Below are 27,308 nucleotides of genomic sequence, written 5' to 3'. Positions count from 1 at the left end.
AAATAACGTTGTATTTGATATCGCAATATTACTAATATTGCTTTGTGCATATCTAATACAAAAAGATTTTGCAAGCTTCAATCGTCCAATTTAGAACATCTGAGCAGACAACGACAGGGTAATAAGTACATACCCATTAGCAGCTCTCATTAGCTCTCAGACAAAGCAATTTATGTGGTTTGTGTGAGGGCTGCAGTACTAGTGAAGGAGTCCACCATGGTAGATATTGGAGTTTCTACTAGGGATGTGCATTGAACATGATTTTATTATCCGAATAGTATGTGTTATTGTTTGAATAGTATTCGGTTAACAGAAATACTTGTTTTTATGATTTGCCGATACCAAATGACCTCTACTACATAAAGCATGAAGGAGTGGGTGTCGTTCTCATCTAACGTTGGCACAATGGCTGTTCGTGTGAGAAAAGAGCAAGCACGTTCATGGAGGAAGCAGTACAATATAATTGTCTATATTGCTCATTTTATGCCGCTACTATAATGTATTATAGTGTAAACCTAATATTATTGTAAGAGTACACGTGGTGGGTCTGGAGATGGTTCTTCAGGGTTTGTAGTGTTCGTGCTTTTGACCGCCACCTTTCTGGAGCAAATCCAAAAATTAGCTCCTCCAAATAATTGCTTCACTTTGCTTAAAACCAAATTGCCCCCAGAGCTGTGCAGTTGTATTTGGCTTTGGAACTGCCACTAGATCCATGCTGTTAACAATTGCTCTACACAAAGTGCAACCGCAAAGTCATTACAATACAATTTTCTTGCGCATTGTAACATTTCACCTCTCACTGTGCTGCACATATTATTATAGGCTAGTTATTTGAAATAGCTCATTCTAAAACTATTATGTAGGTCTTCCCTAATGTAACCAAATGTGTTTGAACGCTCTGTTGATTAATTCAGTTAAACATACAGGGACAGTTCATTAAATTTTGAAACACAGGCCTAAATATTCAATGGGACAACAAATATTTCTATATATGCAATTCAATGCGCACAATTCTAATCTGGATTTAAACATTCTGAAATTAACATACAAATTACTTTCCATAAATGACCTGGGCCTGTACCTTACTACAGAGCTAGCTGACAAACACTCTGCTGTATCGCTGGGCTAGACATCCTAACTGAAATGGACATCATTCGCAAGGTATTTGTTGAGACATTGCTAACATCGGTATAAAACTCCCCCATTCAGGTTGGAAACATAGAATCTAAATATTGTGCAAAAAAATAAAAAATATGATCTGTCTCAAATAATCGTTATCAGGCAATTATTTAATAATTGTGACAGCCCTAGCTGGGGGTAACTTTTGGCCTTCTTGACACTGACATGTTGCTAAGGGAAAAGTAGCCATGCCAAATGACAGATACTCAATTGGCAAAGTCAGCCAAGTTCCAAGTTGAAATTTGACATCCGTCTGTGCCCTCTGGGCAACAGTATAAACCTTCCATTAGGTTCCACGGTGAGCGCTATTACAGTCCGATTGGCTTATGGCTTTCCAGGGATCGGGTGTAAACCGCAAGGTCTGACTTCAAGGGTTGTGTGTTCAATCCCATCGTTAGACAGACCATTGGTTAGTCAAGCAAGGGTAGAGAACTAATTTACCCTTTCTTCATTCTTCCTATTTATTCCCTCTTGTAAAAACGTCAGGTTCTCAAGTGAATTTATGATATCTTGTTGACTTTATACCCCTGTGGCCGCGGCTGAAATGCCGCACACACGCACATACACAAATCGTAGAGCTGTAACCCAAGCCGCCGATCGCTGTGACTGATGGGTTGAAAATATGGCCAGACTTCACCAAGGGAACTCCCAGAGGCCTCGTCACCACATTGCAAAGCACCCAGCGCTCATGTCTAAGAATCTTATGCCACGGAAAGGAGCTTTGATCCCTTCCCCACTTTGTTCGCTTTTTCTCCATCCCTCCCAGCACTGGTCCAAGCCCAGCCACATTGACCAGCTACACGTCACTCAAAGAGATCCTCGGAGACGCTGGAATCCCCTACCATGCCAGCCTATAAATCACAGTAAGGGATACAATGGGATGCCCTTGCCTTAAAACTACAAAGCTGCACCAGGTGTAATTCCCATTCGGATGGATAAAGAAAGGAAGGATCTGGCTGTAGATTATGCTGCTCAAGATGATGTGGCCATAGGCTTTCTCCAGATTGGCCGACAGTGTGTCTTTCAGACAGTGGGCCAAGCTGAATTATGGCATGGGCCAAAGGTAGCGCTCTATACAGTGTCAGGGCTAAATCTTGGTAGGCTAAAACGTTCCTGCAAGTGTCCCACAAAATCATCACTTCATCCCTATAGTATTTGAATGTTTTGAATGTGGTCGTGCTAAACCTGGCTCCTCGCTCCACTCACATGCATGATCGCAACCCACCTCCAGTAACTCCACCTATACATCCACTGAACTCACTGGAGCCTCCAATCTGCTTCTATGGAAAACCCATTTTCGGAGGAATTGTTACAATGTAGTTTTTGGCCTGTTTAGAAATCTGATGATTCATTCCAGAGGGAGATGGAGACAAATAAATAGTCTAGATGTGTAAAAACTGAAGGAAAGTATCCACAACTATAAAGTGACCAACAATGAGTTGTAACCAGGCTAAAAATCTAGAACCGGGGGAAAACTCATTATTATTGTGTATGTTTCTAGTCAGCATTAAACAAATTGTCATTAAACAGCGATAGTTTTTTCTCACTGTGTCTCTAGGACTCAGAGATTTTCATGGACCTGGATCATATTTGTTTATTTAATTCACCAATCAGTCCGCTGTGGTAGGACTCGTCCCGTGGGGCGGGCTGCCATGTGTTTCTAGGCCAGTAGAACCTCATGGAGAATTTGTAGTGGTTCAGACACAGTGATTTACATTCACTATTTACAACCCTCAGATGTCACACTGATGTTCACAGTTGTGGTCTATCAGCCTGGCTGTTTTGAATTCACACTTCAAGGGGGACAACAAATGGACAGTGTTCGGGTTTGTGTTTCTATATGTGTGTGTGTGTGTGTTTCTGTGAGTTTGTGTGCATCTGTGTGTTTTTCTTCTAATGGGGATTACTGGGCCGGCCTCACCCTTTCTCTCCTCACCCCATATCCGCCTCCTTCCATCTCTCTCGCCGGTCTGTCAGCAATATACTGTTTGACAGGGCCGGTGAGAGCAAGGCAGTATTTAGAGAGTGAAACGTCTAATATGAGCTCCTCTGGGAGAGAGTGATGGAGAGCAGAAGAGGAAACAGACCTGTGCCTCTGGGAACGCTTCAAACACACTGGTCCGAGGGAGGGGGATGGGGGAGTTCGAAGGTGGCACAAACCCGAGGGATTGGTAGCGAGCGAGCGACAGTGGAGGAAGAGAAAGAAAGGGAGGCAGACAGAGACGAAGATAGTCAGGAAGGGGGTGGGAGCAGAAGGCCGACATACCTCTGCTATCAACAGGCTGTTTGTTATTGTTGAGTTTAAGTGCATCCAGTTGTTCCTGCAGTGCTCTCTCCGCAGGGACGTGGCTATTGAACATTATCTGTGTATGAGTAAGTATATACAGGTGTAGACACTGCGGCCAGACCTCCATTTATATTACACGTCGTGAGCTAACTTAGTGTATTTGGATTCTGCTTTAGGCCGACTAGCACGTCTGCTTCTGTGGCTTGGACTCTTTTGAGGGTGTATCGTTGAAGCGTTTCTTTCAAAACACTTAGTCATGCTGCCAGCTGGTTAGGATACCCTTAACCTCATCCCCTGGGCTGTTCTGCTGTTTTTTGCACATATACAGTGGATATAAAAAGTCTACACACCCCTGATTAAATGCCAGGTTTTTGTGATGTAAAAGAATGAGACAAAGATAAATCATGTCAGAACCTTTTCCACTTTTAATGTGACCTACAATTCAATTGAAAAACAAACTGAAATCTTCGAGGGGGACAAATGAAAAATAAAAACCTTACAATAACCTGGTTGCATAAGTGTGCACACCCTCTTATAACTGAGGATCTGGCTGTGTTCAGAATGAACCAGTCACATTCAAACTTAAATAGAAGTCATTACACACCTGCCATCATTTAAAGTGACTCTGATTAATCACAAATAAAGTTCAGCTGTTTTAGTAGGATTTTCCTGAAATGTTCCTTGTTGCATCTCAGAGCAAAAGCCATGGTCCGCAGAGAGATTCCAAAGCATCAGAGGGATCTCATTGTTGAAAGATATCAGTCAGGAGAAGGGTACAAAAGAATTTCCAAAGCATTCGATTTACCATGGAACACAGTTAAGACAGTCATCATCAAGTGGAGAAAATATGGCACAACAGAGACATTACCAAAAACTGGACGTCCCTCCTAAATTGATGAAAAGACGAGAAGAAAACTGGTCAGGGAGGCTTCCAAGAGGCTTACAGCAACATTAAAGGAACTGCAGGAATTTCTGGCAAGTACTGGCTGTGTGCTACATGTGACAACAATCTCCCGTATTCTTCATGTGAATGGGCTATGGGGTAGGGTGGCAAGACAGAAGCCTTTTCTTAAAAAGAAAAGCATCCAAGCCCGGCTGAAAAGCACGTGGGAAAATGTGTTATGGTCTGATGAAACCAAGGTTGAACTTTTTGGCCATAATTCCAAAAGGTATGTTTGGCGCAAAAACAACACTGCACATAACCCAAAGAACACCTTACCCACAGTGAAGCATGGTGGTGTCAGCATCGGCTGTTTTTCTTCAGTTGGAACCAGGGCCTTAGTCAGGTGGAGGGAATTATGAACGGTTCCAAATACCAGGCAATTTTGGCACAAAACCTTCAGGCGTCCGTTACAAAGCTGAAGATGAAGTTCACCTTTCATCACAACGACGACCCAAAGCACACATCCAAATCCACAAAAGCATTGCTTTACCAGAAGAAGATTAACGTTTTGGAATGGCCCAGCCAGAGCCCAGACCTGATCTGAAGAGGGCTGTGCACAGGAGATGTCCTCGCAATCTGACAGATATTGCCACGTCTTTGTGCCATGCTAATAGACTCCTACTCAAAAAGTCTGAGTGCTGTAATCTAATGAAAAGATGCTTCAAAAAAGTTTTAGTTCAAGGGTGTGCACACTTTTGCAACCAGGTTATTGTGAATTTTTCATTATCTTTTATTTTTCCCCCTCAAAGATTTCAGTTTGTTTGTCAATTTAATTGTTCACATTATAGGTCACATTAAAGGTGGAAAAAGTTCTGACATGATTTATCTTTGTTTTATTATTTTACATCCTAAGAACCTGGCATTTTAACTGGGGAGTGTAGACTTTTTATATCCACTAGAAGTCAGGCACAACAACCATATAAAGTATGCCTTTATCATTCTGCGGGAGTGACCATACTGAGTGAAGTGTATTTGCTCAGGAATATTTCACCCATATTTATGCTTATTATGGACAGAGAGGGAGAGTTATTTTTTCTTCTAAAAGAGCCATGGGTTGATCCATGCTGTATGTGACCTGGAGGTTTAGAGTTAGGCCAGTCTGGGGTTAGGTTTAGAACTCGCCTAGGGTTACGTTTAGACCAGCCTAGGCCCTGTAATGTGGTTTTAACAAAACAGTAACAACCTTTTCATGAGGAGGTGCAGTATGGAGACAAGTCAGCAATGCTGTACACTCAGCTGTCCCACAATAACATTATAACAGAGACTGGGGCTTGGGTGCACAAGTCACGCGGCGGAAAGTATTATGATTGGTCGGTAGACCAAGTCTACTGAGCCAATTCGTATTGTAGCAGGAATGTCTCATTGCCCTCTTATTGGCTAAAGAAGGCAAACTGGATAATGATACCCTTTGCAGCTTTTCTTTCATGGTATGATATAGAATGTCCATGTCCCCTTTATCAGTTCTAAATCTAGAATGTCAAGGAAAGCCCTGAACTGGACACCCACTATGACAGCTGCGTGACCTCTGACCTCTCACCAGGCTGTCGTACGTTAATGCCCATGACCGTGTGATGACCCCCCCCCCCCCACCCCCACCCCAATGTGCTAATTGATACTGCGATGTTTCATTTTCATGGATCACACCTATAACTCATTGAAATGGTGTGAGCCAGGATTATGTAAATCGTTCCTGGATTGAATTTACTACTTGTGTGTTTTATGACTTTTTGATTACTTTTCCTGGCTTATTTGAGGCTCTGCTTCAGACACCAAGCTGCAGTACATCACAGTTGGGGGGGATATAGCTCAAGTATATTCATGTATAATAATATTCTGGCTCTGCTAAATTCACTAAGGGAGATTTAAACTGCTGAAGGACAGGTTTTTATGAAATCGACGACCAGACCAGGCCTCCATTCTTGTTCTCCCTCTTCCCCTCTTAATGCCCTTATCTCCCTCCCTCTTATCTCTTGCTCTCTTCCTCTCTGTCTTTGTTCTTGCCCCCCCCCCCCCCCCACACACACACACACACACACCCCCAAGAGTCAGATGTCTTTCTCAGTACGGCAGACCTGGCTGTGTGGAGAGTTCAGCCAACTTTGAGAAGGAGCACAAAGGGAATGGATGATGGCGGCAGATGACTCAGCAGACCATCAGCTAATACACAACAGATGGCTCAATATTGCGCCGTCTGTTTTAAAGAACCAGGCCCGGGCCAGGGGTGGCACGGCTGCTCCATGCAGAGAGGAGACATATTTGATGTATTAGGAGCCTGTCTCTCTCTATCAAAAACACACACACACAAAACTCTATACCTTGTCATAGCCCATATGTCCTGGGTTATTTTCTGGTTCCGACCAAGCACTGAGGTATCGCTCTGTAGTTTACTTAGCGGGAATGGATCCACAGCCAAGGGCCTCTATAGACGTGTTGCGGGATTACATTAGATAGATAAGAACCTATAACCTATAACCCCTGGAGAAATCATGTGAACACTGACAGGAGCCTGCAAACGCAACTATCAGCGGCTCCCGTTTTTACAGGGTGCCTTCCACATTGGTGAGCTTGCTGCAGGGTTGAGCTGTGACCGTGCTGCAAGCTGGGTGGTGCCTCTGTTCCCAGCCTGAGGAGGAGGGTGAAGAAACCAGAGCACCGGGCTTTAAAACACTGTCTGTCACATTCATGCCTCGACCGTTAATCGTTGCCCGGGACGTCATGAAGTATGGCTTTAGGAAACGTTCCGCGGACACAAACACATGCACTTGGTAACGCACGGAAACAGGTCCAAAAACAACCTCAACCAAAACGCTCACACACACACTCGCACACAGCTGACGCCTAAGCTCAAGCCCATATGCCGCCCATCATCGACTGCACTGGCACAATGCTTTTTCTTAAACACAGTGGTTTTATTGGGCAGTTTAGCAACCACATGTGAAAAGGTTGTCCACCCATTTAGCCATATGTTTACCAGTGAGAAACCAGCCATCCAGAACCAAGCCACACACGCACGCACGCACAAACACACTTCCTTCTGCTAGCTGGTGGGTGGGAATGTTTACATGTGCTGCTCTTCTCAGATGGCTCTGTCTATTCCAACATGTCTGCCGCTATGGGGATGTGGCAGCGCCTGGGCCTGGGCTGTCACGTCCCCTACGCCACGTCTGTTTACTGGCCGACTGGCTAGCGTGTTCTCTCCTGTGCAGTCTGTGATGTCGCTTCACGTTGCCACACTCTTAACTACAATTGTTTGTGTGCTTGGCAGTGCCTACAGCCGTGCAAGGAATTATGGGAGACCAGAAGATCTTTATCTCAGACACCGTGCGAGGTAAGCAACTTCCCCTCCTCCCCTCTCACCCCACCCCCTGTACCCTGCTAGAACTGTTCAGCACTTCTGTTACTTTGGGGTTATCAAGTACCCCGAATATGAGGTGACCCAGGAGCGGTAGCTGAGTGAGTCCATTCTGCAGGTCCGCAAGGCCTTGCAACTGATTGTTATGGACAGCTCTGTCCCGTCCCTGACTTAAGACGAAGCTCTGAAAGTCAGAAGTAATAATATGTTAGTGTTTACCTCAGAAAGAGAAAACAGCTCTCACTAAATAGGAGATACCAGTCATAAAGGCTGCTCAAACCAGCCCGTCCTGACTATTGCCCCTGCCTACTCTCTGGGCCTCTCTGTGCCCCAGCTGGATCTTTCAAAGCATAGCCCTCCTCCAGAGTAGTTGTGATTTTATCCTTTTATTTAATGTGTGGGCTGTTTTCAAGTGTGCTGTTCTGGGCTGTCTAAAGAGCGACACTGACAGTTACAAAGTACAAAAAATGAAAGAAAATAAACTGATTGATGTCTATTAGCTCAGCCAAGTGTTTACTGTGTGAGGTGGAGGCTTGATGGAGGGTGTTAGGCTTGGGTGGTATTCAGATTGAAATGAAGATATATTTAGTAAAGCCATCACTGAATTCAAGGGGCACTATTTTCACAAAGCGGCGATCCCTGGTCAGGCAGCCATTGTGTAGTGTTCACTGGTCTAAGGATTTACATGTTAGGTACATTGTGGAATGTGGCGAAAGTATAATTGTATGTCCACTTTATGCAGATAATATGTATTCTGTCTCTATATGTTGTCTTCCACTAGTAGCACCATTACACCCACAACGTTTCTGGGTATGTGGAAATGAGCTCAGGTAGTAAAGGTGAATCTGATTCAACCGTCACAGTTTGCTGCATGTACAAAACAAATTAGACGCTGAAGCACTTGCAGGAAGGGGTTATCTTTTGGTAGAGAAGCTGACTTAACAAGGTGCGACTTAAGCTCTATATTTACAGGACTAGTTTCACCAAAGAACATTAAGTAGCTATTACCAGAATGTCATTTATTCTGGAGGTTTAATACGGACATGTTTTTTTCTTTAAACAGTCCACTATAATTTATAAAATTATTTTCATTGAATTGACATTTGAAATGTATTTGTTTTCTACGCCTTTTCGCTCCTCTAAGTGTAGTTGTACTGACGCACCCCACCCCACGGCTGCAGACCTTCTAATCTTGTGTCCACTGGCTGTGCAACCCATGTGGACTTCCTGATCTCTGGCAGTTTTAGGGAACTGTTGATCTGCTGTCAACAAGGCTTCATCTTGGCCTAGGCTGCCCTTCAGGCCTTTAACGTTTTGGCCTTGACAGAGACATGGATTACCCCCAAAAATACTGCCACTCCATCTGTTCTTTCTTCTTTGTGTTTTTCCGTACTCTAAGAGAGTCTGGTGGTACTGAGCTACTCATTAATTCAATACTGATATTTTCTCTGTTCCCTCTCGCTCACCTGTCTATGACCTTTCAAATTCCTGGCTATTATTGTCACTTGTCCGTTCAAGCTTAACATTGTTATCATCAATGGTCCTCCAGGTGCACATTAAGAATTCCCCAGTGAACTTGACACCTTGATAAGCTAATTTCCTGACGATGTCTCACCACTCTTGAACCTCCTGTTGTCCTCCTTTTATTTTTTCCCTTGCCGCCTCTTTCTGTCCACCCTTTTTATCTTTTTGACCTCACCCTTTGCCAGTAATGTCACTGCAGCATCCCTCCAGATTTCACATCATTAGTTTGCAATTCTACCCAATCAGCTACTAACCTGATTGTCATGTGCCACCCTCAGCCTAGTCACACAGGCCCCTTTCCTCCCAGCGGATTTGGCACTTCCCTCTTGCTCTGTGGCTAAGAGACTCACTGTGAGCTTCAAAACAGGGTTGTTGCTGCTGAGCAAAAATTGAAGAAATCTGATCTTCAACATAACATGTCGTCTTTTCGCGAACTCCTCGCTAATGTCTATTCCACTCTGTTGGCTAAATAAGCCAGTTTCTGTCACTCCAATTGTTAAACATCTTGCTCGATACCAAGGAAACTCTTTATCACCTTTGCATCTCTTCTCATAACCCCTTCATCCTGCTTTATTTTCCCTCTATGCAAATGATTTTGTCAACTGCATTGAAAGAAAGGTTGATAACATCTGATTTGATTTTTAAGCCCACTGGTCCCTCACTATGAATGTGTCAAGTTTTTCTGATCTCTCCAAATGATGTTTGGCACTTATAATGTCTGGATGCCCGACCACCTGTACTCTAAAACCCATCCCTTTCACCATTTCTCCAGACCATCTCTGGAGATCTTCTCCCCTTCCTGAATTCCCAACTGACCACTCGCTGTGTTCCCATCTGAATTCAAGATTGAATTACTCCGCTCCTCAAGAAAACAACACTTGACCCATGCTGACATCAAAACAGAATAGTATCCCTTATCTCCTTCCAAACACTGATACGCACTGTCTCTGACCAGCACTCCTGCTGTCTCTCACAATGACCTCCTGAACTTTATGTCCTCAACACAAGCCACTCGACTGAGAGAAATCACTCCTTTGTCATGGTTCCCTGCATTGCCGCACCTGACTCTCTCCTCTGTTCTCAACTTCGTGGAACTATCTACCTTCAGCACTGAACGTTCAGATCCTCCTCGCCATGTTCTCAGGACTGGGTGTCAGAATCTTCCCGCTGTTGGATTGCATCCCCACATATAACACTTCGATAAACTATATAATAATATACTGTCAACTTTCAGTTCAATATATTATATATATTAATTTTCATCATTTATTTTCTGGTGCAAGAAAAGTGGACGTGCCAAAGCATATGTTTCCTATATTGAAAGTGGTTCTGCAGCTACTCCATCTGTTTTAACCGGTTAGGCCCAGTGCTGAGAGTTGTTGCACTAACCCATTCTGCTTTGTTTGCATCAATCAGAAAGTTAGTGTATTCAGGCTCTGTTGGCTAGCAACATCACAACTTACACACTCCCAACCAACCACTAGAGTGCTGAGTGTCAAGGAAATCCTTTCTGCCCTCCAGAAAGTGATGCAGTCAAGACCTGCCATGGTGCAGAACGAGTTAAAAAGTGTGTGTTTTTGGGTGATCTTTGTGTTTTCTGGGTGCCTGGTGTGTTTGTCTGTTTCAACCACTGTTTCATCCTGTAGGTGTTTGAATATATAGCCATTACAAGGGCCTTGCCTGCACCATGGAGATTAACAGTACCACATTAGTACTAGCAGTCTGTCTGTCTCATTTAGAAATAGTCTTGTTGCGGTTTCTTTGTGTGTGGACTGGATGTATGCCTATAATGACTCAGACTTTAATCACTTAGACTTTATCTCTTTCTTTTACATTATTAATTTTTCCAATAATGTATGAGCACTAAATGTGTAATTATTAATGTATGAGCACTACATGTGTCATTATTAATGTATGAGCACTACATGTGTCATTATTAATGTATGAGCACTACATGTGTCATTATTAATGTATGAGCACTACATGTGTCATTATTAATGTATGAGCACTACATGTGTCATTATTAATTTATGAGCACTACATGTAAGCACCCTCTCTCCTTTCTCTTCCCCTGGATGTCACTCCCTCGCTGCCCCGTCCCTCTCTCCTTTCTCTCCCCCTGGATGTCCCTCCCTCGCTGCCCCGTCCCTCTCTCCTTTCTCTTCCCCTGGATGTCCCTCCCTCGCTGCCCCGTCCCTCTCTCCTTTCTCTCCCCCTGGATGTCCCTCCCTCGCTGCCCCGTCCCTCTCTCCTTTCTCTCCCCCTGGATGTCCCTCCCTCGCTGCCCGTCCCTCTCTCCTTTCTCTTCCCCTGGATGTCCCTCCCTTGCTGCCCTGTCCCTCTCTCCTTTCTCTCCCCCTGGATGTCCCTCCTCGCTGCCCCATCCCTCTCTCCTTTCTCTCCCCCTGGATGTCCCTCCCTCGCTGCCCCGTCCCTCTCTCCCTTTCTCTCCCCCTGGATGTTCCTCCCTCGCTGCCCGTCCCTCTCTCCTTTCTCTTCCCCTGGATGTCCCTCCCTTGCTGCCCTGTCCCTCTCTCCTTTCTCTCCCCCTGGATGTCCCTCCTCGCTGCCCCATCCCTCTCTCCTTTCTCTCCCCCTGGATGTCCCTCCCTCGCTGCCCCGTCCCTCTCTCCCTTTCTCTCCCCCTGGATGTCCCTCCCTCGCTGCCCTGTCCCTCTCTCCTTTCTCTCCCCCTGGATGTCCCTCCCTCACTGCCCCATCCCTCTCTCCTTTCTCTCCCCCTGGATGTCCCTCCCTCGCTGCCCGTCCCTCTCTCCTTTCTCTTCCCCTGGATGTCCCTCCCTTGCTGCCCTGTCCCTCTCTCCTTTCTCTCCCCCTGGATGTCCCTCCTCGCTGCCCCATCCCTCTCTCCTTTCTCTCCCCCTGGATGTCCCTCCCTCGCTGCCCCGTCCCTCTCTCCCTTTCTCTCCCCCTGGATGTCCCTCCCTCGCTGCCCGTCCCTCTCTCCTTTCTCTTCCCCTGGATGTCCCTCCCTTGCTGCCCTGTCCCTCTCTCCTTTCTCTCCCCCTGGATGTCCCTCCTCGCTGCCCCATCCCTCTCTCCTTTCTCTCCCCCTGGATGTCCCTCCCTCGCTGCCCCGTCCCTCTCTCCCTTTCTCTCCCCCTGGATGTCCCTCCCTCGCTGCCCTGTCCCTCTCTCCTTTCTCTCCCCCTGGATGTCCCTCCCTCACTGCCCCATCCCTCTCTCCTTTCTCTCCCCCTGGATGTCCCTCCCTCGCTGCCCGTCCCTCTCTCCTTTCTCTTCCCCTGGATGTCCCTCCCTTGCTGCCCTGTCCCTCTCTCCTTTCTCTCCCCCTGGATGTCCCTCCTCGCTGCCCCATCCCTCTCTCCTTTCTCTCCCCCTGGATGTCCCTCCCTCGCTGCCCCGTCCCTCTCTCCCTTTCTCTCCCCCTGGATGTCCCTCCCTCGCTGCCCGTCCCTCTCTCCTTTCTCTTCCCCTGGATGTCCCTCCCTTGCTGCCCTGTCCCTCTCTCCTTTCTCTCCCCCTGGATGTCCCTCCTCGCTGCCCCATCCCTCTCTCCTTTCTCTCCCCCTGGATGTCCCTCCCTCGCTGCCCCGTCCCTCTCTCCCTTTCTCTCCCCCTGGATGTCCCTCCCTCGCTGCCCTGTCCCTCTCTCCTTTCTCTCCCCCTGGATGTCCCTCCCTCACTGCCCCATCCCTCTCTCCTTTCTCTCCCCCTGGATGTCCCTCCCTCACTGCCCCGTCCCTCTCTCAGAAGCTTCACGAGTGTGTGACCAGCTGGGAGTTCCTGCAGTCTCTTAGGGTAGGGAAACAAGGGGACTGCCCCCCTCCCCAGCGAGCCACGGGATTTGCTGCTGCCTGCGTGGAGAGCTGTTCTGCTGATAAGCACTGCTCCGCCTCCAAGAAGTGCTGCTTCAATGGCTGTGGACACACCTGCCAGGCCCCAGCCAATCTCTACAAAGGTACAGTACTTTGAACAATGTCGAAAATGATTTGATACATCTATTCCAGGAACAAGCTGACAGTACTTTATTCAGTGCACAGCAGAAACCATTACACCGCTCTCCCCCTCATTTTGTTTTGGTTGGGGGTGGTATTATTTTCAGCTGACAGAACCTTTACTGCGTGCAAGTAGCGGGAACTAATTAGCCTCTGTTCAGCTAGAGGTGTACCAGCCGTGCTTATAATAAGGACATTAAATCGGGCCTGTGACTGTGCTTTCTCCTCACCTCCTCCTAGGAGTTCCTCTGAAGCCCAGGAAGGACATGTCCTTCCTGGAGGACTTGCAGGGTCAGCTGGAGGTCAGCTGGATGTCCAAGTTCAATGTGACCATTGAGCCGGTTCTCTATATCCTGCAGCGCAGGTGGAACCGTGGGATACATCCCAGCGAGGATGACGCTTCGCCCTGGAACACCGTCGCCATGGTAATCAGTCTAACCTCCGACCTTCAGTGTTTTGTTGGTTTTGTCATAGATCTTCAAATAAGGCTTAAACTGGATCCTCCCAAAAGATCAGATACAGTCTGTTTATTACTGAAAACCAACTAATTTCAGCTATAGAGACTTCATTAAGGTGCAAGTTAGTACAGTACACTCCCAGACTGAAAGCCTCTTATCATCAATGCCACGGTGCTGCTAGTCTAAACTAGCTTGTTTGTATCTGTACGGGTATTTCTATCTTGTTGGAAAAAAAGAGAGAGGAATGTTTGACGTTCTGTTGACTTTTTGACAGTCCCCATGACAATAAGGAACATTTTCAGCTCAGGTATTAGTTTTAGTAAGTAAAATTCTCAATTTGGGTTAGAGTTATAATTTAGTTTAGTGTTCGGGGTTAGTTTAAATAGGATTTTGAATTAGGTCCCCACAAGGTTATTAAAACTTAACACGTGTGTGCATGTCTGTCTGAGGGCACAGCTTGTGTGTAGGCTGAGGTTAGATAAATAACCCAAGCTTCAGGAGAGACCACAGTCAGTCATGGTTTTTGCACTGTTGATCCCTGCCTGACTAAAGTGGGTCATTATGAGCTTAGATAGCTGTGTGGAAGCAGCCTCAGATCCATAATGAGGATTTAAAGAGACACTAAAAAACTGATTGCACTTCATGGAGGAGGAGTTGAGGCATTCAACACACAAGAGATGGTCTGCTGTCCACTCATCGTGAGTCAGGTTCTACCTAATCCAAACTCCATCCAAACAGCGTATAGATTTTTATTCAATAGCGAATCCACACGCTTATGCTCATATATACACACAGCATGGAGGAAATATGTACTTAAGTCAGTGGAAGCTGCCATTGGGCCTACTCAAAGTTCTGCTCTGTTAAAGTATACTGCCCGAAACGCCACACAGTAAAACAGGGGAGGGAGTTAGTGTTACAACATAACACGGTAACAGCCATGAGTCTGCAGACTGAATCCCAGCATGCAGGTATTGTAAGTCTTCTAAAGCTCTCATAAAGCATACCAACCAAAAAGGTCCTTGGTAGATTAGATTAAACTTTATTGTCATTAGACAAGTACAGTACAACGAAAGTAAAGATGCAGGCAAAGATTCTATAACCTTGGCAGTTTGTTTGCTGCGGTGCAACTCGCTCTAGTGTATGGAAGGAAGCTAGTTCGATATAAACTATCTGCTCCTTCCACATTCTCTCCTCTCATCATCTATCACTATATCCTTAGGTGAACTCAATGCTCACTGTTCAATAACAGCGAAAAGGACCCCTTCAAGAAAATATCCTCTCTTAGCCATCAATATGTTCTGTGTCACCGGCATCACTTGAGAATCTCAGTAGTCTGGATGTCATCCATCTACCGGAGGGAGGGGACAGCTAGGTTATCCAACTATGTTGCTGTTCAGGCCTAGAGGCAGGAAGAATTCCTGTCAAACCAGCAGTCCTATGGAGATATCTCACTCTCTTCTCCTCCAGCCTAATCCGTTCTGCTGCTGGAGGAGATCTGATTGAGCTCACTTATATATAGATTATATAGATTCCCACTGCTTTCAGCCTCCTTTCTTTGACACCAATGTTGATTTCAGTTAGTCAGTTGTGTCAGAAAAGCCTCACCGCCAGGGAGTGAACAAGGCATAATGAATGGAGTTTGTCTGACCTCTGACTCCAACAGACGATGGAAGACCGAGTTCTCCTGAAGGACGTTCGTCCCCACAGGTGGTACCAGTTTAGGGTGAGCGCCGTCAACAGCCAAGGTACCCGGGGATTTACCACCCCGAGCAAACACTTCTTCTCCACCAGAGGTAAGAGCTTAGACCATCTCCATCACACACTTTACCTTTCTTTACGCTCTTCCTGTGGATGTTTCAAGTCTGACCTTTGCGTTCTTCTGAGTGCCACAACTTTGGCCAACACTGTGGTTCATCGATTTATTGAAAGCGCGTGTCTCTATGAATCCTGTTAAAACGGGCCCTCGCGCATATACACACACACAAACACAAACACACACATAGTACTCATTCATTGTGTGACCTAAGGTGCTCTGTCAGATGTTCGACATGTTCTGAAGCGTTGGAGAGGGATGTTCTGTTCTGTCAGACGTAAACCTTTCCCACAGCTGCAGTAAACAGATGTTTCAGAGTGCGGGAAGAAGAGACGTCTCAGCCTGGTTTTGGCTGTCCTCTATATGAAACGTTTGCCCAAGTCATTAGACAGAAGAATCATTTTCCTAAATGATGAATTCACCTCATTTCTAATGTTTAGGAGAACAGCTCCTAATGTCGAACTGCAGGGAGGCATTTGTGTGTGCGCGTGTGTGTGTGATAGCTGATTGGCATGTTTTACATCCACTCCCACTTTCCCTCTGAAGGAGCCCAAAAATGTAATGGTTAGCAGACTGAGCTAATAGGAATCCAATGCCAGGAATGGCTCCAGTCAAACTCCTTTATATGAGTAATTACCAATGTTTGGAGTGAGTTCACGAGGGGAAAAGACAAATACACTATCTGGACTTGGCCTGCTGGCCTGGCTGACAGAGTCCTTGGCTGTTGGTCTTAGTGCTAGTCGGACCACCGCTGTCCACCGCTGTCCACCACTAAGCAGCATCTCACACACAATGAGATAAGTGTAATAAGCCAGGGTAATGTTAAACTGAGATATGTGCAATAGACCAAGGTAATATTAAACTGAAAAGGGTAATATTAAACTGAGAAGTGTAATAGGCCAGGGTAATGTTAAGATGAGACAAGTGTAATAGGCCAGGGTAAAGTTAAGATAGGTGCAAATAGGCAAGGGTAATGTTAAACTGAGAAGTGTAATATGCCAGTGTAATGTTAAACTCTGATAAGTGTAATATGCCAGGGTAATGTTAAACTGAGAAGTGTAATAGGCCAGGGTAAAGTTATAATGAGATAAGTACAACAGGTCTGGGTAATGTTAAGCTACCAAAAGTCTCTAGTTAACCGCTTCTTTGTGTAGGAATAGAGGGACTTATATTGTTACGACTGTATTGAGTACGCAATGACACATTGTATTCTATCCTGTCTCCTCTGGTACTGTGAAACAGTTGTGGTTCAAGATTACAAGATCATATATTTTTGTTTTGTACTTACATTTTTGAAAACCAAAAGTACAAAAGAAACTACTGTCACAGTAATACCCATACAGTCTTGTGAAAAAAATTGACACCCAATGAAACATTGTGATTTTTTAAGAAATATGGACATAATCTTCAATCAGTCCTTCAAAAAATAACTATAGATTAATGTGATGTAATTGGACCAAAAACAATGATAATGTAACTGTGTTATCATTTATTTAACAACAAAATGAACAAAGATGCCAATTCCTGTTGAGGAAATGGTTAGGGCACCCTTTGTCCTAATAGCTGGTATTGCCCCCTTGGCTGAAATAACCTCAGTTAGACCTTTCCCATAACTGACTACCAGTCTCCAACATCGATTGGGAGAAAGTTTTTCCCGCTCCTCCGTGCAGACCTTTTTCAGCTGTGTGATGTTTGATGGGTTTCTTGCATGCATAGCCCATTTCAAATCACACCACAGCATCTCAATAATATCCTGGCTTTGGCTTGGCCATTCCAGAACTTCCATTTCTGTCTTTTGAGAATGTTTTGGTGTATTTACTGGAATGTTTTGAGTCATTGTCATGTTGCATGGTCCACATCCGTTTCAGCTTACATTTTTGGATGGATGGTCTCACATCTCCCTCAAGAATCCTCTTATACAATCCAGAATTCATAGTAGATTCTATGATGGTGAGCTCACCAGGCCCTGCTGTAGCAAAGCAGCCCCAAACCATGAAGATTCCATCCCCATTCTTCACAGTTGGTGTGGTTCTTGTGCTCAAATGCTGTCTTAGGTTTGCGCCAAACAAGTATTCCGTTACTGTGCCCAAATAATTCAACTTTGGACTCATCTGTCCAAAGCACATTGTTCCAGAACTTCTGGTCTTTGTCTAGTTGTTCTCTGGCAGCATGGGAGGCAGCATGTGAGGTACCTCCTTGCGTACCTCCCATGAAAATCAAACTTGTGCTGTTTCTTTCTGATGTTAGATGCATGTACTTTGACATCAACTGTGGCAAGAGCTAGGTCTCGTTATGACATTTAAGGATTGTTCAAGAGTTTTTTAAGCATCTTGCGGTCTGTTCTTGGGCGGAACTTGCTAGGACAGCGAGACCTGGCCATATTGGCTGTTGTTTCAAATGTTCTCTTTTTATATCCATTCTCAGTCTTATATGCATCTACAACCTTCTAGTGTTGTCACGATATTGTAATTTTTAACTTTGATACAATACCTTGAAAAATATCGATATTCAATACCATTTTCGATACCACGGAGGAAAATGTACACAACATTGAGGGCATGGCCATAAACATATAGATTTCTATTAAAGTTGAACAGGCTAAAACATGACAACGAGGTGCAACTTTTCTTATCTAGGCTAGCAGCAGAGAACAACTGAATTACTGTAGTAAAAATTCAATAATTACAACATTATTACATTAATGAAAACAATATTCTTCCTGAGGTACTAGGTAGTGCACATGTTTAGAAGCCTGAAGCAGTCACAATCAAAAGGGATCAAAGTGCAAGTAAAACTAGAAACCAGGCAAGCCTAGTTCAGCCAGCCCGCAATAGAAAGTGTTGCCCTCTCACGATTCGAACCCGGGTCACCCATGTGAAAGGCTGTGTCATCAACCACTACACCACAGAGCTGTACATTTGCTGGGTGTCAGTATAGCCTCTTGTGTCTATCCTGAACAAATCCTATTTTGCCATTGGCTGTTTTTCAACATGAATGACATTGATACAGTTAAACTGATTAACGTTTCTTACTAAGTTTACCTCCACCACAAATAGCGTCTATGTATGGTGTTTGCCACTGGCAGTTTTAACAGTGTATTAGCCAGTAATAAGATTTACCGGTATCTACTAACTTACTGGAATAGTGATAAGAATTTAGCAATTGCTAGCAAGTCTGCCACAGCTATTTCATTTCATGGCATAAGAACGTATTTTTCTCTTTAATGGCAAAACAACATACTTTTTCTTTCATTTGTGAATGAAATTGATACAATATCAATAAATGTGACGATAACTAACTTTTTCATCAAGTGAAAAGACAAGAGAATCGTGGAATCTACCAGAAATAATTAATAAATGTCATTGCTCTCAAAAGATTCAAACTCAGGTCTTCCTCATGAGAGGCACTGTCTTTAACCACTACGCCACGGCATTAAACGTTTCAGCAGTCACTAGACTCCATTGAGGATGGTGTTAAACTGACTAACGTTTCTTTTTAAGTTTACCTCCACCACAAATAGCGTCTATGAACTGTATTGCATTTGCCACTGGCCGTTTTAACAGCTTATTAGCCAGGAATATGCTTACTAGTATCTACTAACTTCCAGGAATAATCATGCGAGTTGAGCATTTACTAGTGAGACTGAAGATGAACTTTTCCATGCCAGAAACAGTCGCAATATAACCGTATACGGTTTCAGTTAAGGCTTACAATAATGTAACTACTGTATGTTGTAGCCAGCAAATGTGTTTGTCTTTCCTGACCCAAAACGCATGCATGGATGTGTACTCCGGAAATCCACCTGAAACAGTCGCAATACCGATATGTTCGCTAAACTGTCTTGCTTGCTTGCTGTTTATCTCTCTGTAACATTTATTTGGAGGCAGACAAATACTATATATAGCTCCAACATACTAGAGCACAACATTGTACACATTAGCGATAAGTTAGCTAGCTTGTTTTCTTAATTTCACATGTACCCATCTTTTTCAATGAGGATCACATTTATTTTTTACTTATACGTGATGCATTAATTCAATAACCTACGCAGTCACTAACTGTCTGAATTCTTTGAAGAGGTAATGGTGCCTGTCAGACAAATGCTTCGTTAAATTGGAGGTGTTGCCTTCTTTGGTTTATACCGTCTCAAAGTACTGTTTTCATATGGTCTTGATTGAATCTTTTGCATTGCCCTGCTCAATCGCTTCATAAGCAAAGTATTTCCACACAGTAATCCTGCTGTTCTTTTGTTCTAAGAGCGCGGGCCTCTGAGCTTGTGTGCCTTCCATCGTAACCACTCCTGTCTGAATCCTGGCAATCTCGTTGTTGCTTCCAACTGGAGTGTATGTTGTCCCTGCCAGGACTTTTTGTAGTCAACAATTTTTTACATGAAGGACGCAAACATGCAGTTTTCTTTATAGAGGTACAGAGTGCTCAGATATTTGCTGGTTTTCGGCCTTACCGAATGCTTAATTAATTATGCTCAGAACCGTTTTAGAAATTTGGTATCTCGGTAGTATCAAAGTATCTGTATTTTTGAAAACCCTACAACCTTCTTTTTGAAGGCCTTATAGAGCTCTTTTGATCTCACCATGATGAAACTACTCATTTCAACAATCAAGAGTAAACCAAACTAACTGTCTAAGGTTGAAATAAGACAGGCTCCTCCAAAATCCTCTCTAACAGTTTTCTCATCATTTGCAACTGATGTGGTGCATCTGATTCTAATTTTAGGCATTTTTATTTGTCATAAATGTTGGGGTGTCCTAACTTTGTCCTCACAAGAGAATTTAATTTATTTTGATGTTTTGCAAAAAGATTGTACAAGACATTACTTCAGTTTTATTACTGTTGTTATACTACCTCCATCTCTCAAAATTGTTGAAATGAAGATCAAATGTCCATATGTTTAAAAATGTTGGAAAAGACAACGGTGTCCTATCTTTTGCACATGACTGTACTTTTTGCCATAGATCCCTACTTCTCTGTTAGGATGAAGGAATGTGAGACAACACTTTATTTTACCCTAACCTTAAACTTTATTCATCATCTCATCTCTTTTTCATCCGCTTATCCGGTATCGGGTCGCGGGGACAGCAGCTCCAGCAGGGGACCCCAAACTTCCCTTTCTCGAGACACATTTGCCAGCTCTGACTGGGGGACCCCGAGGCGTTCCCAGGCCAGTGTCGAAATATAATCTCTCCACCTAGTCCTGGGCCTACCCCGAGGTCTCCTCCCAGCTGGACGTGCCTGGAACACCTCCCTAGGGAGACATCCTGGGGGCATCCTTACCAGATGCCCGAACCACCTCAACTGGCTCCTTTCGATGTAAAGGAGCAGCGGCTCTACTCCGAGTTCCTCACGGATGGCTGAGCTTCTCAACCTATCCCTAAGGGAGAAGCCAGCCACCCTTCTGAGAAAACCCATTTCAGCCGCTTGTACTCGCGATCTTGTTCTTTTGGTCATGACCCAGCCTTCATGACCATAGGTGAGGGTAGGAAGGAAAATTGACCGGTATATCGAGAGCTTTGTCTTCCGGCTCAGCTCTCTTTTCGTCACAACGGTGAGGTAAAGCGAATGCAATACCGCCCCCGCTGCTCCGATTCTCCGGCCAGTCTCCCACTCCATTGTCCAAACACTCGCAAACAAGACCCAGAGATACTTGAACTCCTTTACTTTGGGTAACTCCTCATTCCCTACCCGGAGGAGGCACTCCATCGGTTTCCTGCTGAGAACCATGGCCTCAGATTTAGAGGTGCTAATCCTCATCCCAACCGCTTTCGCACTCGGCTGCGAACCAGTCCAGTGAGTGCTGAAGGTCACAGACCGATAATGCCATCAGGACCACATCATCCGCAAAAAGCAGCAATGAGATCCCCAACCCACCGAACGGCAACCCCTCCCCACCCCGACTACGCCTCGATATCCTGTCCATAAACGTTACAAACAGGATTGGTGAAAAAGCGCCATGCCATAAAAGCTCAGCCGGAGGAGTGAGTTGAAGATCTTCCGGACGGGGGCCTCCTCCAGACGTTCCTAGTTCACCCACACTACCCATTTGGGTTTCCTGGTCTGTCCAGAGTCTTCCCCCACCCCCTGACCCAACTCACCACCAGATGGTGCTCGGTTGACAGCTCCGCCCCTCTCTTTACCCGAGTGTCCAAAACATACAGTCTCAGGTCCGATGACACGATCACAAAATCAATCATCGACCTTCGGCCTAGGGACAAACAACAGTCAGAGATTCCCCCCCTATCCAGGAGTACGGTTCCAGAACCGAGACTGTTTGTGGATGTAAGCCCCACCAGATCTAACTGATAGCGCTCCACCTCCCTCACAAGTACCTTCCTCCACAGAGAGGTGACGTTCCACGTCCCCAGAGCCAGCCCCTGCCACCCATATGGTCCGTCGAGGCCCCTGGCCTTCACTGCCACCCATATGTCAACCGACCCCGATCTCATGAGTGGTGGGCCCATAGGATGGAGAGGGGGGTGCCACGTTGCTTATTCGGGCTATGCCGACCGGCTTCGTGGCAAACCCGGCCACTAGGCACTCGCCGGCGAGCCCTCCCTCTGGGCCTGGCTCCAGACAGGGGCCCCGGGCTTCCTCCGGGCAGGGTAATTCCTCCTCTTCATTGTTTGTACATAGTTTTTTTTTCTTACTTTATTCTAACACTAAAATTAACACATACTCTAAATCAAATTCTAAACCAAACCCTAACCACAGCAAGCAGATGCTTATCAACAGAGTTTTTTGAGAGTGTTGATAGTGCTACTTCTATAGAACCTCTACAGATTGAGAAATTGGCATTCTCAAAATAAACTGTAACCAAGAACATAGAAAACAGACAGACACAGACGGACAGACACAAAGAGCCTTTCAGCCAGGACGCATATTCTCCATATTAGCCATGTTAATCAAATGTTGATTTGGCAGGGCCAGAAAGAATACCAGAAGTTCAGAGGTCACAGTGCAGGAAACGTAGCAGATGAGAGGTACCCCCTAGTAGGCTGAATAACCCCAGTGACAGGGTCCTCTCTGGTGGCCTGAGAGAGAGAAGCAGAGAGAGAGAATAGGGGCAAGAGAGAGAGAGCAAAATATGGATTGAGAAGTTACAGGAGGGAGAGAGCGATAAAATGCTAAGGGAAAGATTGAAAAACCAGGGGATAAAAATACAAATTGTATTGTACAGAAACATTGAAACATCTGAATATTGATTCGTACCAGAGTTTTGCATGTTTTGATACATGAGAGCTTATACAAGCAATTCATGTTTACATAAATATGATGCAACCCACATCATTACTTTTTAATAAATGGTTATCAAAATATTAGTATAAATATCATTATCATCTTTTCATGAAGGTACTTGCTTATTTGATGTGACATTAAAACTTGATAATGAAATAATTGAGTTAATATATTTATGGTAACAAATATGGTACAATACAGTACTTGCACTAGTTGGCTGACTGGCTTCTTGTTTGTCACTGCTAGCAAGCGCTTAGTCAGGAGTAGTTAACATGACACTTACTGTTGACAAGCCATGTCCGTATGGTTTCTCTTTCCGTATTCACGGACTATGTCATGGACGTTGTCAATTAATTGTTTCTCCCTCTTCACAACAAGAAAGGTGGTTGTAATTAGTTTTTCAATTTGGCTACACGCCACCTCATTCATTCAGAGCAGGCAGACGTTCATTGGTGCAGCCACAGGGTGGTCATCAGCCCGTTTAGCCACAATACATGCGTAGGTAGTGGTAGTTGTACTTTCCCTTAATAAACCACCCTGCCTTATTGGCTTTCATCTGGAACACACAACATGAACGGCAGTACATCTGTCCCTTGTTTTCATCTCATGGAACAAAAATGAATTCTGCCTCGTATGATGGCATGTTTGGGTCCTGCTCTAGAATGCGCTATGAACTATGATTGGTCGAAACTGACGAGCCATCGAATATTATTGGTCAAAAAGACAACAGCGGTACTGTACCACATCGAGGGGGGAGAAGAATAGCCACAGACACATTTTAATGCCAGAACAAGCAAAGATTTAAGTGCCCCTACGGGCCAGTGACGGCTTTTGTCTATTGGCCCAACTTAGGTCTTACTGTCCCCGGGCCAGCGGGCCATCGTTAAAGTTGAACCCTGACTGTATTCTACATATCTGTGTCTGATTGCAGGTGGTTTTAATTTACCTTGAAAAGAGAGATTTTTTTGCTCAATGAAAAATTGCAAACATATGTAGGCTGCCATTTTCTCTCATTGATCAAGACACTACTGCATGTCATAACGAAACTCACCAGTGAGAGGTTTGATATACAGACTGTTGGAATATTTAATGGAGCAAGAAATGGAATGAAACTTGCCCGCAACTAGATACAGACATTTAAAAGATTCATCTTTGACCAAATAGCGGTGATGGTATAACTCACACATTCACGCAAACATTCTCTCAGACACACAAACTCACACGCAGGTATGCATTCATTCTCTCACACACACAAACTCACACACAGGTATGCATTCATTCTCTCAGACACACAAACTCACACGCATGTATGCATTCATGCAAACATTCTCTCACACACATGTAGACACACAACACTTCGTATTATAGCTGTGTTGCAATAACATGTTCCCCCAGATTTATTGATTAGAGTAAATTTGAATATTGTGGAAAGTTCAGTTTTTTCTGTAATTCAAATAAAAAAGTGACAACTTAACATATTCTAGATTGATTACACATAAAGTGAAACATTTCAAGCCTTTTTGTTTCAATCTTGATTATGGCTTACAACTCAAGGAAATACAAAATCCAGTATATCATAATATTAGAATACAAAATGTATAATACAGAAATGTCAACCTGAGAAGAGCTCTAATCAGCTAATTAACTCCCTGAGCCTTCAGTACACACAACCGCAATCATGAGGAAGACTGCTGACTTGACAGATGTCCAGAAGACACTCATTAACACCCTCCACGAGGAGGGTAAGCCACAGAAAGTCATTGCTGAAAGGGCTGGCTGTTCACAGAGTGCTTTACAAAAGCATATTCATTGCAAGTTGACTAGAAGGGAAAACTGTGGTAGGAAAAGATGCACAAGCATCATGGATGACCGCAGCCATGAGAGGATTGTCAAGCAAAGCTGATTTAAGAACTTGGGGGAGCTTCACTAGGAGTGGACTGAGGCTGGAGTCAGTGCATCAAGAGCCACCACACACAGATGTGTGAAGGAAATGGGTTACAAGTGTCCTAGTCAGAAGCGTCTTACCTGGGTGAAGGAGAAAAATAACTGGACCGTTGCTCAGTGGTCCAAAGTCCTCTCTACAGATGAAAGTACACTTTGCATTTCATTTGGAAATCAAGGTCCCAGAGACTGGAGGAAGAGTGGAGAGGCACAGAATCCAAGTTGCTTGAAGTCCAGTGTGAAGTTTCCAGTGATTATTTGGGGTGCCATGTCATCTGCTGGTGTTTGTCCACTGTGTTTTATCAAGTCCAGAGTCAATGCCGTTGTCTACCAGGAGCTTTAAGAGCACTTCATGCTTCCATCTGCTGACAAGCTTTATGGAGATGCCGATTTCCTTTTCCAGCAGGACTTGTCATCTGCCCACAGTGCCAAAACAAGTGGTAACTGGTTTGCTGCCCATGGTATTACTGTGCTTGATTGGTTGTCGCAAAATAGAGAATCTATAGGGTATTGTCAAGAGGAAAATGAGATACACCAGACCCAACAGCACAGACAAGCTGAAGGCTGTTATCAAAGCAACCTGGACTTCCATAACACCTGAGCAGTGCCACAGGCTGATTGCCTCCATGCCACGCCGCATTGATGCAGTAATTTGTACAAAAGGAGCCCAGACCAAATATTATGTGTGTAAATAAACATACTTAGGAAACATTTGCAGGAGTTTTGAGTTAATTAGCTGATTAGAGCTCTCCTCATTTTGACATTTCTGCATTATAAATGTTTTATTCTAATATTTTGAGATACTGGATTTTTGATTTCCCTGAGCTGAAACATCAAGTTTGAAACGAAAAAAGGCTTGATGTTTGGATGTTTCACTTTTTGTAATGAATCTAGAGTGTATGAAGTGTCACTTTTTTTAATCTGAATTACACACACACAACACAACCTTAAGTTATGGAACTTTTCAAAAAAACATCCTATTTAATGTCACAGGTGTAGGTATGCAAGACATGTGGGACAGGGAGTTCATCAAACATTTCTCATTATTTCTATTACTCACTTGAACTGATTACAAAATAATAAATAGCACCAAACATGAACTGAAGCACATAACGCAAACAATGACCGACAAACCAAAAGGCAAACCAGGGTAACTTAAATAGGCTCCCCAATTAGAGGCAACGCAGGACCTATGGTCAGGACCTGACTTTGACCCCAATGTGCATAGAGATCCGGCAGTGAAGGCCGGAGAGCAGGGCACGAGGTCCCAAGGTAGAGTAGCGCCCCCGATGAAGTCATAACAGGCCTCGGTACCATCCTTACCAGCCCTTACTCTGCCACCGGATACCCCACCCATACCCTTGGGAGTGGAGCCCTAGTGTGTGGATGCAGACTGGTGTTACATCACAGAGTGCTGCTGGACACTCGACACCAGCCTCTCCAAACCCTGCCTTACCGCTGGTCCCTGACCCTCTCTGGCGGATGTTGTAGGCTGGTAGTCAGAGAGAGACACGTCGCCCCTCACTCTCTCCCTCCTCCCCCCGAAACCGGTTGTGCGGAGCCTCGCTTTTGAGCCCCCACCAGTTGTAGGATGGGAGCACTTCCTCTTCCAGTACTGGGTTGATGAAGCACTCCCATGTCGGCAGGGGCTCATCAGCGATGCAGCAGGGTTTTTGTTCTCTGCCCAGTCGACTGTCCCCACTGCCCCCACACACGCAGATTTTCCAGGATCTTTGGGGCCTTCCGCTGAGGACGCTGTCTGCTGTGGGGCCAGGGATCCAGACCCCAACTCCAAACCTCCTCAAAAATGCAGCGGATCTTCTCCAACGCTGTTTACTGCTCCGTCCTGTTATACGGTCGGTCATTCTGTCATGGTTGTAGGTATGCAGGATATGTGGGACAGGGTGATCATCAAACATTCTTTTATTATTTCTATTACTCACTTGAACTGATTACAAAATAATAAAGAAGAGCACCAAACGTGAACACATAACGCAAACAGTGACTGACAGACCAAAAGGCAAACCAGGGTAACTTAAATAGGGTCCCCAATTAGAGGCAACGCAGGACCTATGGTCAGGACCTGACTTTGACCCCAAGGCGCATAGAGATGCCTAGAGGCCCCCAGCCAGGACCTGACATTTAAATGACATACATTAGTATCATTACTATTTCTATGTGTTGTTCTATGTATGGCTCACAACTCCAGCACATTGGATTTTAAATTAAACAATGGCTAGGTGAAAGTGCAGTTTGAGGGTATTTACATGAATCATGTAGGAATAACAGCACTGTTATACATAGGGCACCGGACATTTTAGGGCACCGGACATAATTGGACAAAATTAACATAATATTAAATTAAGTTGTTATATTCAGTAATTCATTGCAAATCCCTTGCATTCGACTGCCTAAAGTCTGATCAGAAACATCACCAGATGCTGGATATCTTCTCTGCTGCTGCTCCGCTGGGCATCTCCTACAAGCTGCAGCCGTTTCAATTTCCTGTTTGTCACAGGGCATTTTCTCATTTTCTGTCTATAGCAAGTGAAAGCATATTCAGTTTGATTCAGGTTAAAT

At 44.7% G+C, this 27,308-nt stretch overlaps 1 protein-coding gene across 2 annotated transcripts in view; it reads left to right on the top strand.

The window, feature by feature from the left end:
- anos1b (anosmin 1b) overlaps positions 1-27,308 on the top strand; it is a 79,221-nt gene that overhangs the window by 32,593 nt on the left and 19,320 nt on the right. For both annotated transcript variants that reach the window (XM_010872521.3, XM_010872520.3), the window contains exons 3-6: positions 7,675-7,737; positions 13,021-13,228; positions 13,506-13,690; positions 15,387-15,516. In XM_010872521.3, coding sequence (XP_010870823.2) covers positions 7,675-7,737; positions 13,021-13,228; positions 13,506-13,690; positions 15,387-15,516 — 586 coding nt within the window. The remainder of the gene's footprint in view (positions 1-7,674; positions 7,738-13,020; positions 13,229-13,505; positions 13,691-15,386; positions 15,517-27,308) is intronic.

Source organism: Esox lucius, chromosome 8 (assembly GCF_011004845.1).
Source record: "Esox lucius isolate fEsoLuc1 chromosome 8, fEsoLuc1.pri, whole genome shotgun sequence".
NCBI lineage: Eukaryota > Metazoa > Chordata > Actinopteri > Esociformes > Esocidae > Esox > Esox lucius.
This window is presented reverse-complemented; position numbering and strand designations above follow the sequence as displayed.